Here is a 15,978-nt window from a genome sequence, read left to right as displayed (position 1 = left end):
TCTTTCTCTCCCCTAAAATACACTACTTTTTTCTTTTTTTTTTAATCAAAGCTTTTATTTTTATTTTTATTTTCAACTTTCTAATCTTCCTCTCAGTTGAAACACCACCGCCCATCATCTTTTGTTTTCTTTCGAAGGTTGGTTCACAAATCACAATCTCCGTCTTTGATCTTGAACTGTGTTTTTGATGGGACTTTTTCTATATTTTGATCTGGGTTCTTTATTTTGATGCATCGAGATAGGTGATTTTTTAAAGTTTTCCCTTTTTCTTTTTGGTTCTGAATCTTATCTGTGTGTTTGATCGAAAATTTCAGTAAAACTAGATGGGGCAAATATGGGTGTATGTATTTTCTTGGGAAATTTGTGTTTGGTTCCTTTGAATACCCAATTTCTGTTGTTTAATTTGTGTTGTGGTCTGATTTATTGATTTAGTTCTATGAGTCATCAATGGAGGAGACTCTGAATTGTTTATTTTGTTGGTGTTTGTAGGAAAATTTTGGTTTTTTTTCTTTCTTTCTAACTTATTAAACAAACATGGGATCTGAGACAAATGCATCAGTGAAGACATCTTTTGGCAGGTTAGTGTTTCAATATCTTAGGAGCTTTAGTTATCTCTAGCTTCTGTAATTTTCTGGTTTGTGTCTGAATTCATTTCATGGCTTAGGTTGAGGTTTGAATTCGTGTCCATATGACATACCTGCCCTTATTCGATACTCACATCTGAGTTTGAGTTTGAGTAACATAGGTTGTGAGTCAGCCCCTTAACTCATTGTAGTTGTTGGTTTCACGTAATCCGTCAATTTCTAACATTGATATATTCTCTGAGGTTCTGAGGTTATCAGTGTGCAATTAAGCATATTCAGAAGTATCTAGTTCTGGTGGCAATGAAAATGTGCAAATCTTAAATTGCTAAAATTTGTCAAAGAATGAGGTAGTTTGGCTTTGTCTGAAAACCAATTTCGATGCAGGTCTTGTGTTCCGAAGACGAAGGGAAAGGTTCCTAAAAGAGTTCACAAAGCTGAGAGGGAGAAGCTCAAGCGTGAGCATTTGAATGAGCTCTTCCTTGACCTGGCAAATGCTCTCGGTAATGTCCCAAGTCCGTCTTTAATCTATATAGATGATCAGCTCGGGTTTCGGTTTGTAAAATCGGTTATTTTTATGTACAGATCCGAATCAGCCGAACAATGGGAAGGCCTCTATTCTTTGTGAAGCAACTCGACTATTAAAGGAATTGTTCGGTCAAATCGAGTCCCTCAAAAAGGAAAACGCTTCTTTGGTATCTGAATCTCACTATGTAAGACTCTTGATCCTTGTCTTTGATAATTTTGCTGAATCTTAATCGGGAGTGAATGTTGGATGCCCTTGTTATATGTCCGTGTTTTGAATATATGTACATATATAATGAAGTGTCGGAGTAACAGAGTATTGTGTTCTTGTCTGAAACGTCAACAGGTGAACGTCGAGAAGAATGAGCTGCAGGAGGAGAATTCCACCCTGGAAACTCAAATACGGGAGCTGAAAAGTGAGATCGGAACAAGGCTTTCTCAATCTAAGCCCGACTTGAACGAACCTCCTCCATTGCCATCACAGTTTCATGGAGATCATCCTGGTTTGCCTGCTGTCGAGCCTGTTCCGCAACAACCATCGGCTCTCCTTGTTGTTCCAATTCATCCCGATATTCAGACTTATCCGACGCCCGATCCGGGCACACAACAACAACCTGCCCCTAAAACGAACTGTGTTGTCAGTAAACCACATGCTCGATATCCGACCCCGGCAGATTCATGGCCTTCCCAACTTCTTGGGAAGCAATAATGACTAACAAAAGTTGAGTGTGTAAACCCAAGCCAACTTGTAAATTTCACTGCAAAATTCTGAACTTCCTTTTCTTTTTTTTTTTTTTTGGGGGGCTTTTGATTTAAAATTAGGATGGGCAAACCCTTTGTAAAAAATAGCATGTTTTGGATGTGCATGGGGATGAGTTAATAACTGAGATCCATTTAGCTACCTTTGCTTCGTTAGTTATTGATTATATTTCTACTTTGGCTGGGACAACCACCTAATCAAATTCATCCTTGGTTAATTTTAAGTCACTCTACTTTTATTTATTTTTAGAAATTTAATTTTTTAACTTTTAAATTTCAAATTTAAATTTATTTATTAACATTACTTTTTTATTTTTTATTAAATAAAAATTTATCACACATGGAATAAAAATTAATATTATAATAAATTTGAATTTTAAAAATATATTATAATAAAAATAAAGAGACTGAATTCTTCCTAAAATAAAAATATAAATATATAAATATAAATTTGTGAAGAGTACATAAATTATGCATGTTAACCTTATTTTAATAAATGACCAAGAGTAGCAGTTTCTTTACAATATTGAGAGTAGGAGATAGGTCACACAGTTTTAATTATTATACTCTTTATAAATCTAAAATTTAGTCTATTTATTTTTAGATTTTAAAATTTAGATTTAACTGTTAATATTATTAAAATTATTTTGTTAAATTTAGGTTCATTACAATAATTTTTAATTACACAGTTATCAAGTGAGTATTTTTATTTCAAAATATTTAAACAAATTTAATAAAATAAAAATAAAAATATTAACACTTAGATAAAAATAAAAATAAGAGTAAATTTCAAATCTACGGAAATTTTATCATGATATTTTAACTTTTTAAAGTATAGCTTAATGATATAACCATTTTCTAAATCTTGTGGGGGCATAAAGTGTTTTTTAAGACATTGTTGTAAGTTTAAAATTCAAATGTCGTGGCCAATTGAATTTTAATTCAATTGGTATAATATTATTGTCAATGTAAAGGACGTGGGTTCGAGTGTATTGAAACGCATTATACTTTTATATATGGGTTGAAGAGGATTACAAATAATTTTAAGTATTATATAAAAAAACATATATATATATATATATTATATGTATAATCATCCGAGAAAAAAAGTATAGTCATATTTAAGAAAAAATTATAATTAAATTATTACGAATTTGATAAAAAATACATAAAATATGAAAATCCTTCTCAAAATAATACTTTAAGTTAATTACCTAAAATAGTATTTAAAACCAATTCTTCATATAAAATAATAATTAAAAAAAAACAGTTAGAACAGTTAACCTCGGAGGAGGAAAATAAAATGTAGCAAAAACAAAGCTGGCGCTAATTTCCTTCCCTTCGATGCTCTTGTTTCTCATGTATATAAATTTTTTTTTAATTTTAAAGAAAAAGAAAAGAAAGTAATCAAATCTTTTAATGCCGCTTGATTCGTTAGTGTTTTTCTTTTTTTGCTCATCATGGTTGATTTGTTTGTGATCCTTGATTCTAAAGTTTAAGATTTAAATCCAATTTTGATTCGTCAAATTTATTGGCCTTTTAATTGCCGATTTGTGGATGTTAATTCGTATTCAGGTAACTATTTTTCGATTGAATTCTCATTTTTATTCAAGCTTAATGATGCATGATCTAATATTTTATGCTGATTGAGTGAAATTTGAAAAAACAGTGAACGAATTTCGGATGCTTAATTTCATTTGATACAGAAAATTGAAAGAAAATTTAATTATTAGGGTTGAGATTGCATCCGATTTATTTCTTTCTTTTGATGTGATTGCTTCAAATGCAGGTAAGACCAATAGAATAGATGTTGTGGTTCGGGATTTTTACAATTTATTACAATGCTTTTGGAAAATGATAGTGTCTCTAACTCAGTATTTTTGAGATAGGTTATTCTCATGAGGATACTCTCATTTGAGGCTTTCTCATAATGGAATAGTATGAACTGCATTCTGGTAGGAGACTCAAGGAAAGGTTTTATATGGGGCGGATACGGGGATTATTCTTTCGATATTTTCTAGGACTTAGCTGTTGTTCTATGCAAGGGTCGGACTTGATATCTTCAGGTGAATGGCTGACCTCCAAAGGAATCGTTTTTCTGATAGGGAGCATGAACAGGTATTCCTTCTTTTCTCACTACTTAACCTCTTTCTCGGCTTTTGTACATGAATCTTCTTTGATGTCAACTTGGTCCGAGTAATGAACTTTACAGCTATGAACTGTTGTAGAAAATTTGGTTTTAGGTCGATTCAGCAGTATGTGATATACAGCATTGACAGGAATCAGAATAGCCTTTTAATGTAGAATATTTTCTCTTCCAAGAATGATATTATAGGTGTTATAGGCTGAGTTACATGTCTTCAGATGATCTTTAGTTCATGCCATTGTCTTCTTTTTTCTCTAGTTAAGAAGGTTGTCTCTTTGGAACTGAAAATAAAAAGGTTCTCTTCATGCTAATTAGTATATGTCATACTTCTGCGCCCTTTTCTGCAGGCCATTTCAACCCTTAAGAAAGGAATGTATCTGCTGAAGTATGGGCGATGGGGAAAGCCTAAATTTTGTCCATTTCGACTTTCAAATGTATGTTGCCTTGAATATCATACCATTAATTACTATTACTTTCCTTTGCTTAGAGTTTTCCATACTAAAATTGAAGTGGATATCACGTCACCCTGAAAATACTTAGTTACGAATTTTCCAGAAAATACTTCTTTTAATTTTCTTTTAAAGGGAATGTAATACAATAAGCAATGAATTAGTGATCATCAATATGCCATGCCATCTAAAGAGATGTAGCCCGCCTAGAAGTACCCTCTATCAAAGACCTTTTAAGTATGAGTAGATTGCGATCAGTTCATCTCCAAACCTAAAAAAAATTGCTCTTATGATTTTTCTTATACGAATTAAGTTATTTTCTAAATGAAAGATCAATAATAGATTTTGGGGCTATCATGGCTGGATTGTCCCATTGGGGATCTAAATATAACTTTTTCCTTAGGTTTCTCAACTGGAGTGAGACTCCATGTGCACATCTGCTTGAATCTGGTCCTTGTCTGCTTCTTTAAGCCTTGAACGATTTTCATTAAATTAGATGTCAGATAATCATTACCTCTTTCGAGCTCATATAAGAAGGTAAAAACCCAAAAATGAAACTGATAGAATCAAGGAAGATTGCCATATCTAGCAACATTGTGATGGCGTTCTCTTAATCTGTGGAGCCTCAGAAAGATAACATTGCTTCTTGAGTGTCTGAATTCATGTGCATACAACCCAAAATATTTCTTCATGAAATGCTTGTGACTTTAACCTCTTTATTAATCTCATTTATTCTATTTCAGTTTGTATCATGAGAAGTTTAAGGATTACGTAAAGAACTGACAATGGATTAAAATTTTGTTAAGTTCAAAGGTTGGCAGAGAATCCAACTTTATGCCATTGTGTGCAATTCACTTGCTCTATACTTGGGATAGCTTTTGTTCTATATAATGTGAAACTGGACACTACTAGCAGTAATTGGAGCAAAAGAACTAATAGATATAACAAATTTTAAATATACGAGTTAAGTTAGATTGTTAGGAGGTTGTAAAACTAACACGTGGAACAATAGTGGATAGCAGTTTGATTTGTCTGTCTGTGAGGTTTTCCATCTCTATGTCTTTGTTAAAGCAAATATTGCTCTGTGAACTGAACGAGCTGTGCAAATCCAAGGAACCTTGGGCACAGAATTACAAATTGTTCAGTTAGGGTGATTATATTGATTTAAGATCATTTTTGCATGCCAGGATGAGAAATCGCTGATTTGGATTTCTGACAAAGCAGAGAAACAACTCAAACTAAGCCAAGTTTCAAGGATTGTATCAGGACAGCGTACTGTAAGTCTATATCTGTCAATGCCTTGTGCGGTGAACAGTAACTTTTAGGTTCTCAATTTTAGCACATAATTTACCTAATCATGACAGTGTTTAATAAATAGTCACATACTAAACAAAAAGAGTTTTAATATATTCCTAAAATATCATCAAAATTTATGGAAAAAAAAGACAATTGAAGCTACTGACTCTTTAGGAGCATCTAACCAATTACACATTTTGCATTAAGGTAATATCTTTTAATGCCTTGTGCTGTACTTTTAGTGGATATAGAACAAGTTTAGGAGCTCCTAAAATCTAACAGATCCTATTTTGATATATATATATATATATTTCATTATTGTAATCTGAGACATGTGGCTTATTTTCTTGAAATTCATTTGTTTAGACTAGTCTATGGAACAAAAAGGTGAAAAGAAAAAAAAGACGAGAGCAGTCTCAGCAAGAGGCAAAAGTCACAAAAGCTTTTCTGCATGGTTTTGCAGGCCGTGTTCCAGCGTAGCCCTCAGCCTGATAAAGAACATCAATCATTTTCTCTTATTTACAACAACGGAACCTTGGATTTGGTTCGTATTCTTTCTTGCTTTTGACCGTTAACAAACATCCTCCTTTTAACTACAATTGCACTGTTTCTCAAATTTCCATTTCATTCTGTACCATCCAATACATTATACATGCATAGAAAGTGCATATTCATCCCATTCAAGCATTCTATATGTATTATTGTAGGCTCATAGCAATCTTGTTTTGAACCTAAGAATTTTAAGATTTTATTTTCTGAATTTCTCTCTTGTTAGTACTCTTCTTGTTATGGTTTTTGGAATTTGCAGTTTCACTGCTGAATAGTTTAATATAATAGCAGTGTCGACTCAAGGCCTGTATAAAACGTCAACCATTCTGTATCTTGTTTCTTAGCCCTCTTTCCCAAGCCATGGTTAGGATTGTGTGTAGAGAGTTTAGTTTCTTGCTTTTTTATTCCTTTCCTTACCTTTTCTACTAGTAAGGACCAGAGGAAATTGTTGCTGTATTTTGCTAGCAGTTCAAGACTTCTAGAATTGTAAATTCTCGTTCACTTAGATTCGGGAATGATCATTAATTCCTTTCCTTTACCTTTCTTGTTTTTATGGTTGGGAGAATATAAGAAGAAACTTCTCATGTTCATTGATTTAAAATTAGAACTCATCCAATTATTTTCTTTTTAATATAACATATAGTTTGGTTTTGAACATTGAGTATTTGTTACCAAAATCTGAATCCCAATACATAAAAACCAACTCTAATTAATGGATAATGTTAATAGATATGCAAGGACAGAGATGAAGCTGAGATCTGGTTTACTGCTCTTAGGGTCTTAATTTCAGAAGGTGACAGCAGCAGGCGAAAAAGTGATGCAACAAGTGACAATACATCAACAGAAAGTCAATGTAGCTGTACTCAAAGAAATTCCATATCTAATGCGTCATCTGCAAGCAGTGACATTGTCAATAAGGTTTCCTACTATAGAGTGCCAGAAAATCCAATCATTTTCTGTTTTCTTTATTATATCTTTCCATCTTTTTCTTATTGTAGGATCCCAGAGATATCCAAATTGTTTCACTCCCGCATGAGAGCTCTCCACAGCGTAGACTGGGAAAAGCTTTTTCGGAGGTCTTAGCATACACTAGTATAATAAATAGCTTAACTCAGAAGGAGACAGTTGCCAAGCATTACAGTTCAGAATCATTGGGGGGGTTAGAGATCTCCTCTGTTTTTGATTCATTTAGAAGTAGTTTATCCAGTCGAGTGAGTTCATCCAGCCACAGATCTTCTTTGGAGGATTTTAATGCATTAGGTGGTGTTTTTATCTGGGGAGAAGGAACTGCTGACGGACTGCTTGGCGGCAGTCACAAAACTCAAACTGCTGTTACCAGAATAGATGCACTTTCACCCAAGGCTCTTGAATCAACAGTGCTTCTGGATGCTCACAATATTTCTTGTGGGTATAAGCATGCTGTTTTAGTCACAAAACAGGGGCAGATCTTTAGTTGGGGTGAAGGAAGTGGTGGCAGGCTTGGGCATGGAGTTGAAGCTGATGTTTCTCAACCGAGGCTCATTGGTGCTCTTAGTGGGTCAGCTATTGGATTAGTTGCCTGTGGGGAATTTCATACTTGTGCTGTAACACTTTCAGGGGACCTTTATACCTGGGGTGATGGTTGTCATAATCTTGGTCTTCTAGGGCACGGAACTGAAGTTAGTAAGTGGATTCCTAAAATGGTAAGAGGTGATATTGAAGGTATGCGTGTGTCATATATCTCTTGTGGAGCTTGGCATACCGCTGCTGTTACATCGACAGGTAAATTATTTACATTTGGAGATGGAGCTTTTGGAGCTCTAGGCCATGGGGACCGTAGTAGCACAAGTTTACCTAGAGAAGTTCATGCTCTTAGAGGGCTACGAACGGTGAGGGCATCTTGTGGAGTTTGGCACACTGCTGCGGTTGTGGAAATGCCTCCTGAGTTATCTGTTGAGTTTTCATCTGGAAAGCTGGTCACCTGGGGTGATGGGGAGAAATGGCAGCTTGGACATGGTGATAAAGAACCCAGATTAGTTCCTTCTTTGGTAGCACTGTCAGACACTACAAACTTTTCCCAAGTGGCTTGTGGCTACAGTATTACTGTTGCTCTAACTGACACTGGGAAAGTCTATTTCATGGGGAGTGATGATCGTGGAAACCTTGGGAGCTCTGGATGTATCAAGACTCCGACTTGCGTCAAAGGCAATATCAAAAACAGCCGAATTGAAGAGATAGCATGTGGTTCTTATCATATTGCTGTTCGTAGTTCGGATGCCAAGATTTACACCTGGGGAAAAGGTGCAAATGGTCAATTAGGTCATGGAGACAATGAAGACAGAAATATTCCCACTCTTGTTGAAGCTTTGAAAAACAAACAAGCAATGAGAGTGGTATGTGGCTCAAACTTCACTGCTGCCATTTGTCTTCATGACTGGGCACTAGGTGCCGATCATTTAAACTGTTCTGGGTGTCGAAATCCATTTACCTTCATCAGAAAGCGCCATAATTGTTACAACTGCGGGCTAGCCTTTTGTAAACTTTGTAGCAGTAAGAAATCTCTAAAAGCTGCTTTGGCTCCTAAGAAGAACAAGCCTTGTCGGGTCTGTGATGATTGTTTTTCCAAATTAAGTTGGAAAAAGGAGTCTCGATCAGCTCTTGAATCCGCTAAGAATTCAAGGGAAGTCATACATCTGAATGGTAATGAGTTACCAGACAAAGATATTATAAACCGAGCATCTTTTCCTAAACTAGCCAGGCTTCCGTCCTTTGATTCATTCAGGAGCCGCAATTGCAACCATGATAGAGGAGTATTTAAGTCGCAGTGTTACCCAAGCTTTTTATTAGGAAATTCTACGAGAAAATCAACTTCTGGTTTAAGAATGGTTTCTCGAGGATCATCCCCTCCTTCAAGGAAGTCAAGTCCAGTTTCTTCTTTTACAAGAAATTCAATCCATACTGATCTTGCAAATCCAGAATTACTTCTTGATGACTCAAAGCACTCAGTTGAGAGCCTAACTCAAGAGATAAGTTTATTAAGAACACAGGTAATTATAATGATAGATTAAGATACAAACTACAACTTATATTTGTGAATTATATGCGAAAAAAGCATATCAAAGGAGATATGGTGATTAATTATGTGCGTGCATGAATTTTTTGTTCATTTATCATTCCCTTACATATAGGGTCACCACTTTTATCCTTGATTTCTATTTATATATTTTATTCCATAAAGTAATTTCTCGAAACGTGCTCTCCTTTTCCTATTGTGAACTTTGATTCTTAATTTAGGAGTGCAGTGCCCATTCTAGACTCATTGTTTGTTTCTGTACTTAAATATCTTAAAGACATTCATCAGTTGCTAAAAAGAATTCTACTGTCAGAAAATAAAAATGAGGCATGGTACTAAACTATTGGTAATCAATAGACACCCTGCATAGGCTGCAGACATTCCTATGAGCTGAAAACATGGCAATTTGATTCAATATGAACCAAGGAGTGTCACTTACATATCTCGCAATTTATGTCAGGATGTTCTTCCATGCTCATGACAGGATACTATAGGTGCTGTGTAAATTATGATGGTAATAATATGGCTTTCAGGTTGAGGATCTTACTGCCAAATCTCAAGTCCTAGAGGCAAAACTCGAAAGAACATCAAAGCGGTGGAAAGAGGCAATGGCTGCAGCAAGTGAGGAAGCTGAAAAGAACAAAGCTTCAAAGGAAATAATCAGATCTCTAACAGCGCAGGTAAAAAAAAAAAAAATCTAGGTTTTGCTATTGTACAGATATATGAGCTTTATATAGTTAAAAACCCAATCTTGAATTGAACTTGTTCACTTATTTAAGGCATAGTTGGTCAAAGGTTGGGAATAGAAATATGGAAGAAAGCTATGTTACTCAGACTCGAGTAAGATATGAGTATGTGGCTAACATTTGTACATGAGTGTTGGACATGGATACTCAAATGAAGAATAAGAGCAACATAGAAGAAAGTAAATGGAGAAACCATAGGATTCCATAGTACCAGAACACGTACAAAGAATTCTATTATATCAAAGAAGTGGCATTAGCATGAAGGAACTTGGCACATTTGTTAGTAACGAGATACTTAGTCTCTTAATAATCTTTATGAACCGTGCATGGAAATCTACATGCACAGACCTTACAACTGTTTTCTTCTGATATGTGGATTTTATTTACGCAACTATTGCCTTCTCAAAACCCTCGTAATAGAAGCTTTTATTTTAGGTTAGTAATACACACTATGCATATATAACCACTCAAATGCTTAATTTGGAGAGGTTTCCGAGGAAAAAGAACATTTATGAGCTAAAAGAATAAGAGCAGCAGGGAGGCCTCCACATAAGGTTTTGTTATGTGACTTGTCGTAGGATCTAGTCACAGCCAAGTCACAGCCAAGTCACAGGTCTAGACGAGAAAGAATTCTTGTTTCGACTTATGGTTACTCAAAAGACAGATTTGTCCTTGACTGAACCCCCTCAAAATAAGATTTCTTTTTGATAGAATAATTGCTTGTCTCTTTATTTCATATTAGCACCCTTTTATAGATTGTTAATAACAAAGAAAAGAGTCCTAATAAAATTCTTAATAGAGTTTATGAAGGAAATATAAACTTAATATAATAGAAAAATAAATAAAACTAAAACTCTTAATAAAACCTGATATAATAAATAAAACTAAAATTTCTATTGCAATAAAAGCGTCCATATATCAGGTTCTTATCGACAGTTGTGCATCCATGTAGTGTTCAAGTGTTTTGTGGTATTATAATTTTGTTTAAAATATTTTATAGTTTTATAAATTTTGATACGCTAGTAATTCATAGTAATTCATATTATATAAATTGAGACATTCATGTATCCCTATTATTTTTTTCTATGTGGTGTGTTGCTAGGAATGAAAAAATGAAACAGAACAGAATTATGATGGAGAAGTGCTATGATTTAGTATTTTTACCATTATTTCTATCCAATATAATACTACAATGGATTTGGTTAATGGTATTCTTTGACAGTTGAATCAAGGGCGTGGAAAAGGACCTGAACAATCAACTTTACCTAGGAACTGAGAGAGTTTCGGCTGCTGAACTCACGTTCTTGTTCAGATTCCAGAGTCCAGCCAATCTCCGAACACAAAGCCCTTTCAACATGACTAGAATCTCGAGTGTGACAGGTTCGTACGGATATCACGGCATGGCCGAATAAACAGCAAAAAAGAGATTGGAGTACAAGTATTGGATAGTAAAATGCAGAACAGTTGGTTTTGAATACACGGGAGAGGATGCATTGCCCTGAAAACCTACAGTTGCAAGGGCAAAAATCCAGCCCCACTAGCATAGGATATACAGCTGATGCCTTGTGATACGAAGTTGATGAAGAGAACATAGAAACTTCATATGTTTGATACATTTGATGAAGAGAATGTATTGACTTCCATTCCCATGTTGAATGCATATACAAAGCTAGTTCCACTTGGATAGCAAGCCATGCATTGCATCGATTTTTGCTTGATTTTCGAACTATTCTTTTTGGAGGTCTTTGGTGTTGTCTTTTATATACATTGAAATTTTCACTTTTTTTAAAATGCTTTTTTTATTTTTTATAATTAAATTGAGTTCTTAAATTGGACGAAAGAGATGGAACACTTCAGAGGAAAGAAAAGTGAATGTTTTTATTTTAAAAACACAATTTATGTGGTATTCCTTCATGTAATATTTTATATTATTATAATTAAAAATTGAAATAATAATATTAATTTTATTATTAAAATAATAATTGACTTGATTGAATTAGTATGAATCTTGTTTGAGTAAATTGAATTTAATAGATATGACGATTAAGCTCTCGACAAATCTATTTGGAGTAGCACTAGAAAAAAAGAAAAGGTATTATTTGGTTTTAGAAATTATTTTTGTTTTCATTTTTTGGTACATGTTCATTTTATAATTAATGTTCAAGGTTCGTGATTGTCCTTCGTAATAATATCGTCTTTAAAGTTTGACTTTTTATTTTCATTTTAAAGAAATGATTCATTTTCTATTTTTATAAATTGAAAACAAATTTCGTAAATGAAATAAAATTTGTTTTCGATAATAAAAATATAAAAAAAAGTTTAGTATACTATTTTCTTATAATAAAAACATAAGAAATAAAATAAAATTACTATATTATATAATTAAAATTTAGGTAAGATATTTTAATATTTAAAATTTGCTAAAAAATAAATTTGTTTGCATTTGAATGAATTTAAATTAGTGCCAATTTATTTACTTAAATTTAAAGTTAAAAATATTTTTTAATTTTAAAAACATTTTAAGTAAAAGCGTCGCAGACAATATCTTTTTTTAAAAAAATTCACATATTTTTAATAAAAATTTCCAATATATTCTCATTTTTATCGTAAAGATGATTTAAACACAAAATTTGGGCTTTTTAACTCTTTAGTCTTTATTTGGGCCTAAGTAGCTCAAATCCCTTTGTTTAGCAATAGCAAATTTTCAGTTCTAAGGCATTATCTTATTTTTTAGGGTTTGCTTTATAAAACCCATTTGCAACCCTACCGTTGGTTGATGAAAGCAGCAAAGTCACTGTGTTAAAGAGAAACGGCGCCTCCGCCCAACAACAATGGTTCACGTCTCCTTTTACCGCAACTGTAAGCTCTCACTACCCCTTTTTTTCTATGACAAATATTTCTTTTAAGTTTGATCTGCTCTAGTATTTTCCATAGGTCTTATGTTAATCTTTTTTGCCAAATGCATTGTTGGGTTTTCTTGTTTTGATGAAATAGGAATTGGGTTTTTGTTTGTTTGTGATTTTAGTTAGATTAGCAAAGTAAATTGAGGGGTTGAGTGGATGAAGATATAGGGTTTCTTAGGTGGTTGTGATTTGTTTGGGTAAATGATTTTTAGGATTATGATTTTGTTCCTCGCTATGTGAAATTATGAATGATAAACAGATGGGAAGACATTTAAGAAGCCTCGTCGTCCTTATGAAAAGGAACGATTGGATGCTGAGTTGAGGCTGGTGGGAGAGTACGGGCTGCGATGCAAGAGGGAACTCTGGAGAGTTCAGTATGCTTTAAGCCGAATCAGAAATGCTGCTAGGGATCTATTGACCCTCGATGAGAAGAACCCGCGTCGGATCTTTGAGGGTGAAGCTCTTCTTCGCAGGATGAATCGATACGGACTCTTGGATGAGAGCCAGAACAAGCTTGATTATGTATTGGCGTTGACGGTGGAGAACTTCCTCGAACGTCGTCTTCAAACTCTTGTGTTCAAGACTGGTATGGCTAAATCTATCCACCATGCCCGAGTTCTCATCAGGCAGAGGCATATCAGGTATTGATCTTTACTTGCTAAATATAGGTTGTTTATTACATCATAACATATAGGAAACACTCGCACCCAAGTTCAGTAACGTAGTTGTTTGGTGTCTGACATTGGGATCATGTATGACTGGCATAATTATCATTTTGCCTATCGATACTCAACTCGGTTTCTTCTGGTTGTGTACAGGGTTGGAAGGCAGGTAGTCAACATTCCATCATTCATGGTGAGGGTTGATTCACAAAAGCACATTGATTTCTCGCTGACTAGTCCGTTTGGCGGTGGACGTCCCGGAAGAGTGAAGAGAAAGAACCAAAGGGCAGCTGCCAAGAAGGCTGCTGGTGGAGATGGAGATGAAGAAGATGAAGAGTAAGGTGATTGGGGTTTTTGATCTTTTTTTACTTTTACATGATTTAGAAAAATGATGTCTTGGTGTTTATTTTGGATTGATAATATTTTTGGACATTTTTAGAATTTTGTTTAGTTTCCAAGAAAATGAGTTTACTTTTCTTTATTATTTTTTTCCTGATGAAATTACCTTCAGTTTAATAAAAGCTTATATTACATTTTAAGGAGAATCCATTAGAGTGAAGGTTGATTATAGTTGAATAGAAACTAGTGTTTAATATTTGGTTCATAAATTGAAAAATTATAATTATTAAAATCGAGTTTAAATTAATTTTTATTTATTATATCATTAAAAAATTATATCTTTTTTAAATATTAGTAAAACTATCTTTAACAATAAAAATAGATAAATCAAATCGATGGAAAAAAGTGATTGCAAAGTTCAAAACCTGGCGGAAATGTACACGGATTAGTTTGTAAACCGCACAACAGCTGCCTGCTGGAATAAAATCCGCGTCCTTGGAAAAGTCAATGCAATAATAAGGGCTAATATACTAGTTGGTACCTAAGATTGGTTTTAATGTTAAATTTAGTACTTGAAAGTTTAACTCAAGTACTTAGCTAAAAAAATTCAGGTATCAAAGGGAATAATAAAATCAATTTAGATACCAATTAGGAAAATAATCTCCAGTATCAAATTGAATACAAAATTTTATATTAACCTTAAATCATAAAAATTGGAAAAGTTCGCTTCACATACTTTTTCCTGCAAGTCTCCCCATCCACCGCATCTCTCCTCACACGATACCTTCAAATCAAAACCCCCAAAACCCGTTAACCTATTCGACGATTCAACTCAACAATGGAATCCGTTAACTTCTTCAAAGGCTATGGCAAACTAAGCCACCTCGAAAGCCAAAACCCTCGCCCAAGATCTGCCTCAGCCGCCATCACCATCTCTGCTTTCCTCCTCTTCACTTTAGTCATCGGCTTCACCCTTGCTGCCTTGTTGCTGCAACCCATCAATGACAAAGATCCCACCGACTCGGCCTCCGCCTCTTCTTTATCTTCCAACTTGGTTGAGTCAATCAAGACCATCTGCAACGTGACTCGGTACCCTGACTCATGTTTCACCGCTCTATCTTCTCTTAACGCCTCTATAAAACCTGACCTAGAGGCCTTCCTTGACCTCTCTCTCCAAGTAGCCATCACCCATCTCTCCGACCTCTCTTCCTCATTCAAGTCCCTCAACGACCTCCGCTCTCAGCCTGCTTTAAAAGACTGCTTGACCCTGTTTGATGACGCCCTAAGTCGACTCAACGACTCAGTGTCTGCCATGAAGGTGGGTACCGGGAAGGAGCTTGTGTTGACTAAGGAGAAGATCAGTGATATCCAGACTTGGATCAGTGCTGCAATGACTGATCAGGACACGTGTAATGATGGGTTAGAAGAGATGGGATGGACGGCTGCTGATGAAGTCGTAAAATCTCAAGCCCAAAGCTGGAAAGAGTCGATTAGTAATAGTTTGGCCATTGTTGCTAATATGCAGAATCTTCTACAAAAGTGTGGTCGCACTGTGCACTGAAATGTTATTTGGGTTTGAATTCCATGTATTCATGTAGAGAGGACTCTTGTTTTGTTGCTCTGTAAGGTGATCCAAAAATAAATATGTAAATTTTACGGTTTGAAAAGATTGTATGCAATCCCAAATTGTGTATTGTGTTAACAATATACTGTTTAAATAATGGTTAATAGGAATCGATTGTGAAGTAATGTTTACTGTTTCAATGTATGGGATGAAAGCCAGCAGCTGTGGAATTTTTGGTCTAAAAAAAGAAACAAAAGCAAATCCAGTATTGTGTGTGATAATGATAGCTAAAAGAGGCCTCCATGGAGATCGGTTGTTTTCGTTGATATTACGTAATTCGTAGGTTTATCGATTCAGAGTAATTTATTTGATCTCTGGCAATCATCGATTTCGAGTATGGCAGTGAT

General features: G+C 34.6%; 4 protein-coding genes across 7 annotated transcripts; all 4 read left to right on the top strand.

The window, feature by feature from the left end:
• On the top strand, positions 1 to 2,089 carry LOC108461843 (transcription factor bHLH47). 4 transcript variants are annotated; one of them, XM_017761809.2, is made up of 5 exons: positions 1 to 137; positions 490 to 578; positions 969 to 1,084; positions 1,167 to 1,294; positions 1,453 to 2,089. In XM_017761809.2, exons 2-5 carry the CDS (start codon positions 535 to 537, stop codon positions 1,813 to 1,815), a joined length of 651 nt encoding a protein of 216 aa, XP_017617298.1. In that variant the 5' UTR covers positions 1 to 137; positions 490 to 534; the 3' UTR covers positions 1,816 to 2,089. The 4 variants fall into 4 exon arrangements, with proteins under 4 accessions (XP_017617298.1, XP_052877896.1, XP_017617299.1 ...); XM_017761810.2 differs by having other exon boundaries at positions 20 to 340; XM_017761811.2 differs by having other exon boundaries at positions 20 to 242; positions 1,453 to 1,904.
• Positions 2,090 to 3,137: 1,048 nt separating this feature from the next.
• LOC108461905 (PH, RCC1 and FYVE domains-containing protein 1) lies at positions 3,138 to 11,920 on the top strand. The gene is made up of 9 exons (XM_017761882.2): positions 3,138 to 3,440; positions 3,755 to 3,983; positions 4,359 to 4,445; positions 5,648 to 5,737; positions 6,220 to 6,300; positions 7,035 to 7,223; positions 7,304 to 9,331; positions 9,891 to 10,037; positions 11,326 to 11,920. Exons 2-9 carry the CDS (start codon positions 3,936 to 3,938, stop codon positions 11,377 to 11,379), a joined length of 2,724 nt encoding a protein of 907 aa, XP_017617371.1. The 5' UTR covers positions 3,138 to 3,440; positions 3,755 to 3,935; the 3' UTR covers positions 11,380 to 11,920.
• An 893-nt stretch (positions 11,921 to 12,813) lies between these two features.
• Positions 12,814 to 14,131, top strand: LOC108464411 (40S ribosomal protein S9-2-like). Its single transcript, XM_017764702.2, has 3 exons — positions 12,814 to 12,962; positions 13,266 to 13,647; positions 13,825 to 14,131. The coding sequence occupies exons 1-3, from the start codon at positions 12,935 to 12,937 to the stop codon at positions 14,006 to 14,008; spliced, it is 594 nt and encodes a 197-aa protein (XP_017620191.1). The 5' UTR covers positions 12,814 to 12,934; the 3' UTR covers positions 14,009 to 14,131.
• Positions 14,132 to 14,632: 501 nt separating this feature from the next.
• LOC108464410 (pectinesterase 3) lies at positions 14,633 to 15,756 on the top strand. The gene has a single exon (XM_017764701.2). It carries the CDS (start codon positions 14,846 to 14,848, stop codon positions 15,566 to 15,568), a length of 723 nt encoding a protein of 240 aa, XP_017620190.1. The 5' UTR covers positions 14,633 to 14,845; the 3' UTR covers positions 15,569 to 15,756.
• Positions 15,757 to 15,978: the final 222 nt, after the last annotated feature.

This window comes from Gossypium arboreum, chromosome 11, assembly GCF_025698485.1.
Source record: "Gossypium arboreum isolate Shixiya-1 chromosome 11, ASM2569848v2, whole genome shotgun sequence".
Taxonomy (NCBI): Eukaryota; Viridiplantae; Streptophyta; class Magnoliopsida; order Malvales; family Malvaceae; genus Gossypium; species Gossypium arboreum.
This window is presented reverse-complemented; position numbering and strand designations above follow the sequence as displayed.

What these genes read in the sequence shown, in the direction of transcription:
- LOC108464410 (XM_017764701.2), top strand. Translation starts at nt 14,846, where the DNA reads ATGGAATCCGTTAACTTCTTCAAAGGCTATGGCAAACTAAGCCACCTC.
- LOC108461843 (XM_017761809.2), top strand. Translation starts at nt 535, where the DNA reads ATGGGATCTGAGACAAATGCATCAGTGAAGACATCTTTTGGCAG. An exon ending in GTGAAGACATCTTTTGGCAG is followed by an intron (nt 579 to 968) that starts GTTAGTGTTTCA and finishes ATTTCGATGCAG; the next exon opens with GTCTTGTGTTCCGAAGACGA. An exon ending in TGACCTGGCAAATGCTCTCG is followed by an intron (nt 1,085 to 1,166) that starts GTAATGTCCCAA and finishes TTTTATGTACAG; the next exon opens with ATCCGAATCAGCCGAACAAT.
- LOC108464411 (XM_017764702.2), top strand. Translation starts at nt 12,935, where the DNA reads ATGGTTCACGTCTCCTTTTACCGCAACT. An exon ending in CGTCTCCTTTTACCGCAACT is followed by an intron (nt 12,963 to 13,265) that starts GTAAGCTCTCAC and finishes AATGATAAACAG; the next exon opens with ATGGGAAGACATTTAAGAAG. An exon ending in ATCAGGCAGAGGCATATCAG is followed by an intron (nt 13,648 to 13,824) that starts GTATTGATCTTT and finishes GGTTGTGTACAG; the next exon opens with GGTTGGAAGGCAGGTAGTCA.
- LOC108461905 (XM_017761882.2), top strand. Translation starts at nt 3,936, where the DNA reads ATGGCTGACCTCCAAAGGAATCGTTTTTCTGATAGGGAGCATGAACAG. An exon ending in CTGATAGGGAGCATGAACAG is followed by an intron (nt 3,984 to 4,358) that starts GTATTCCTTCTT and finishes CCTTTTCTGCAG; the next exon opens with GCCATTTCAACCCTTAAGAA. An exon ending in GCAGTGACATTGTCAATAAG is followed by an intron (nt 7,224 to 7,303) that starts GTTTCCTACTAT and finishes TTCTTATTGTAG; the next exon opens with GATCCCAGAGATATCCAAAT.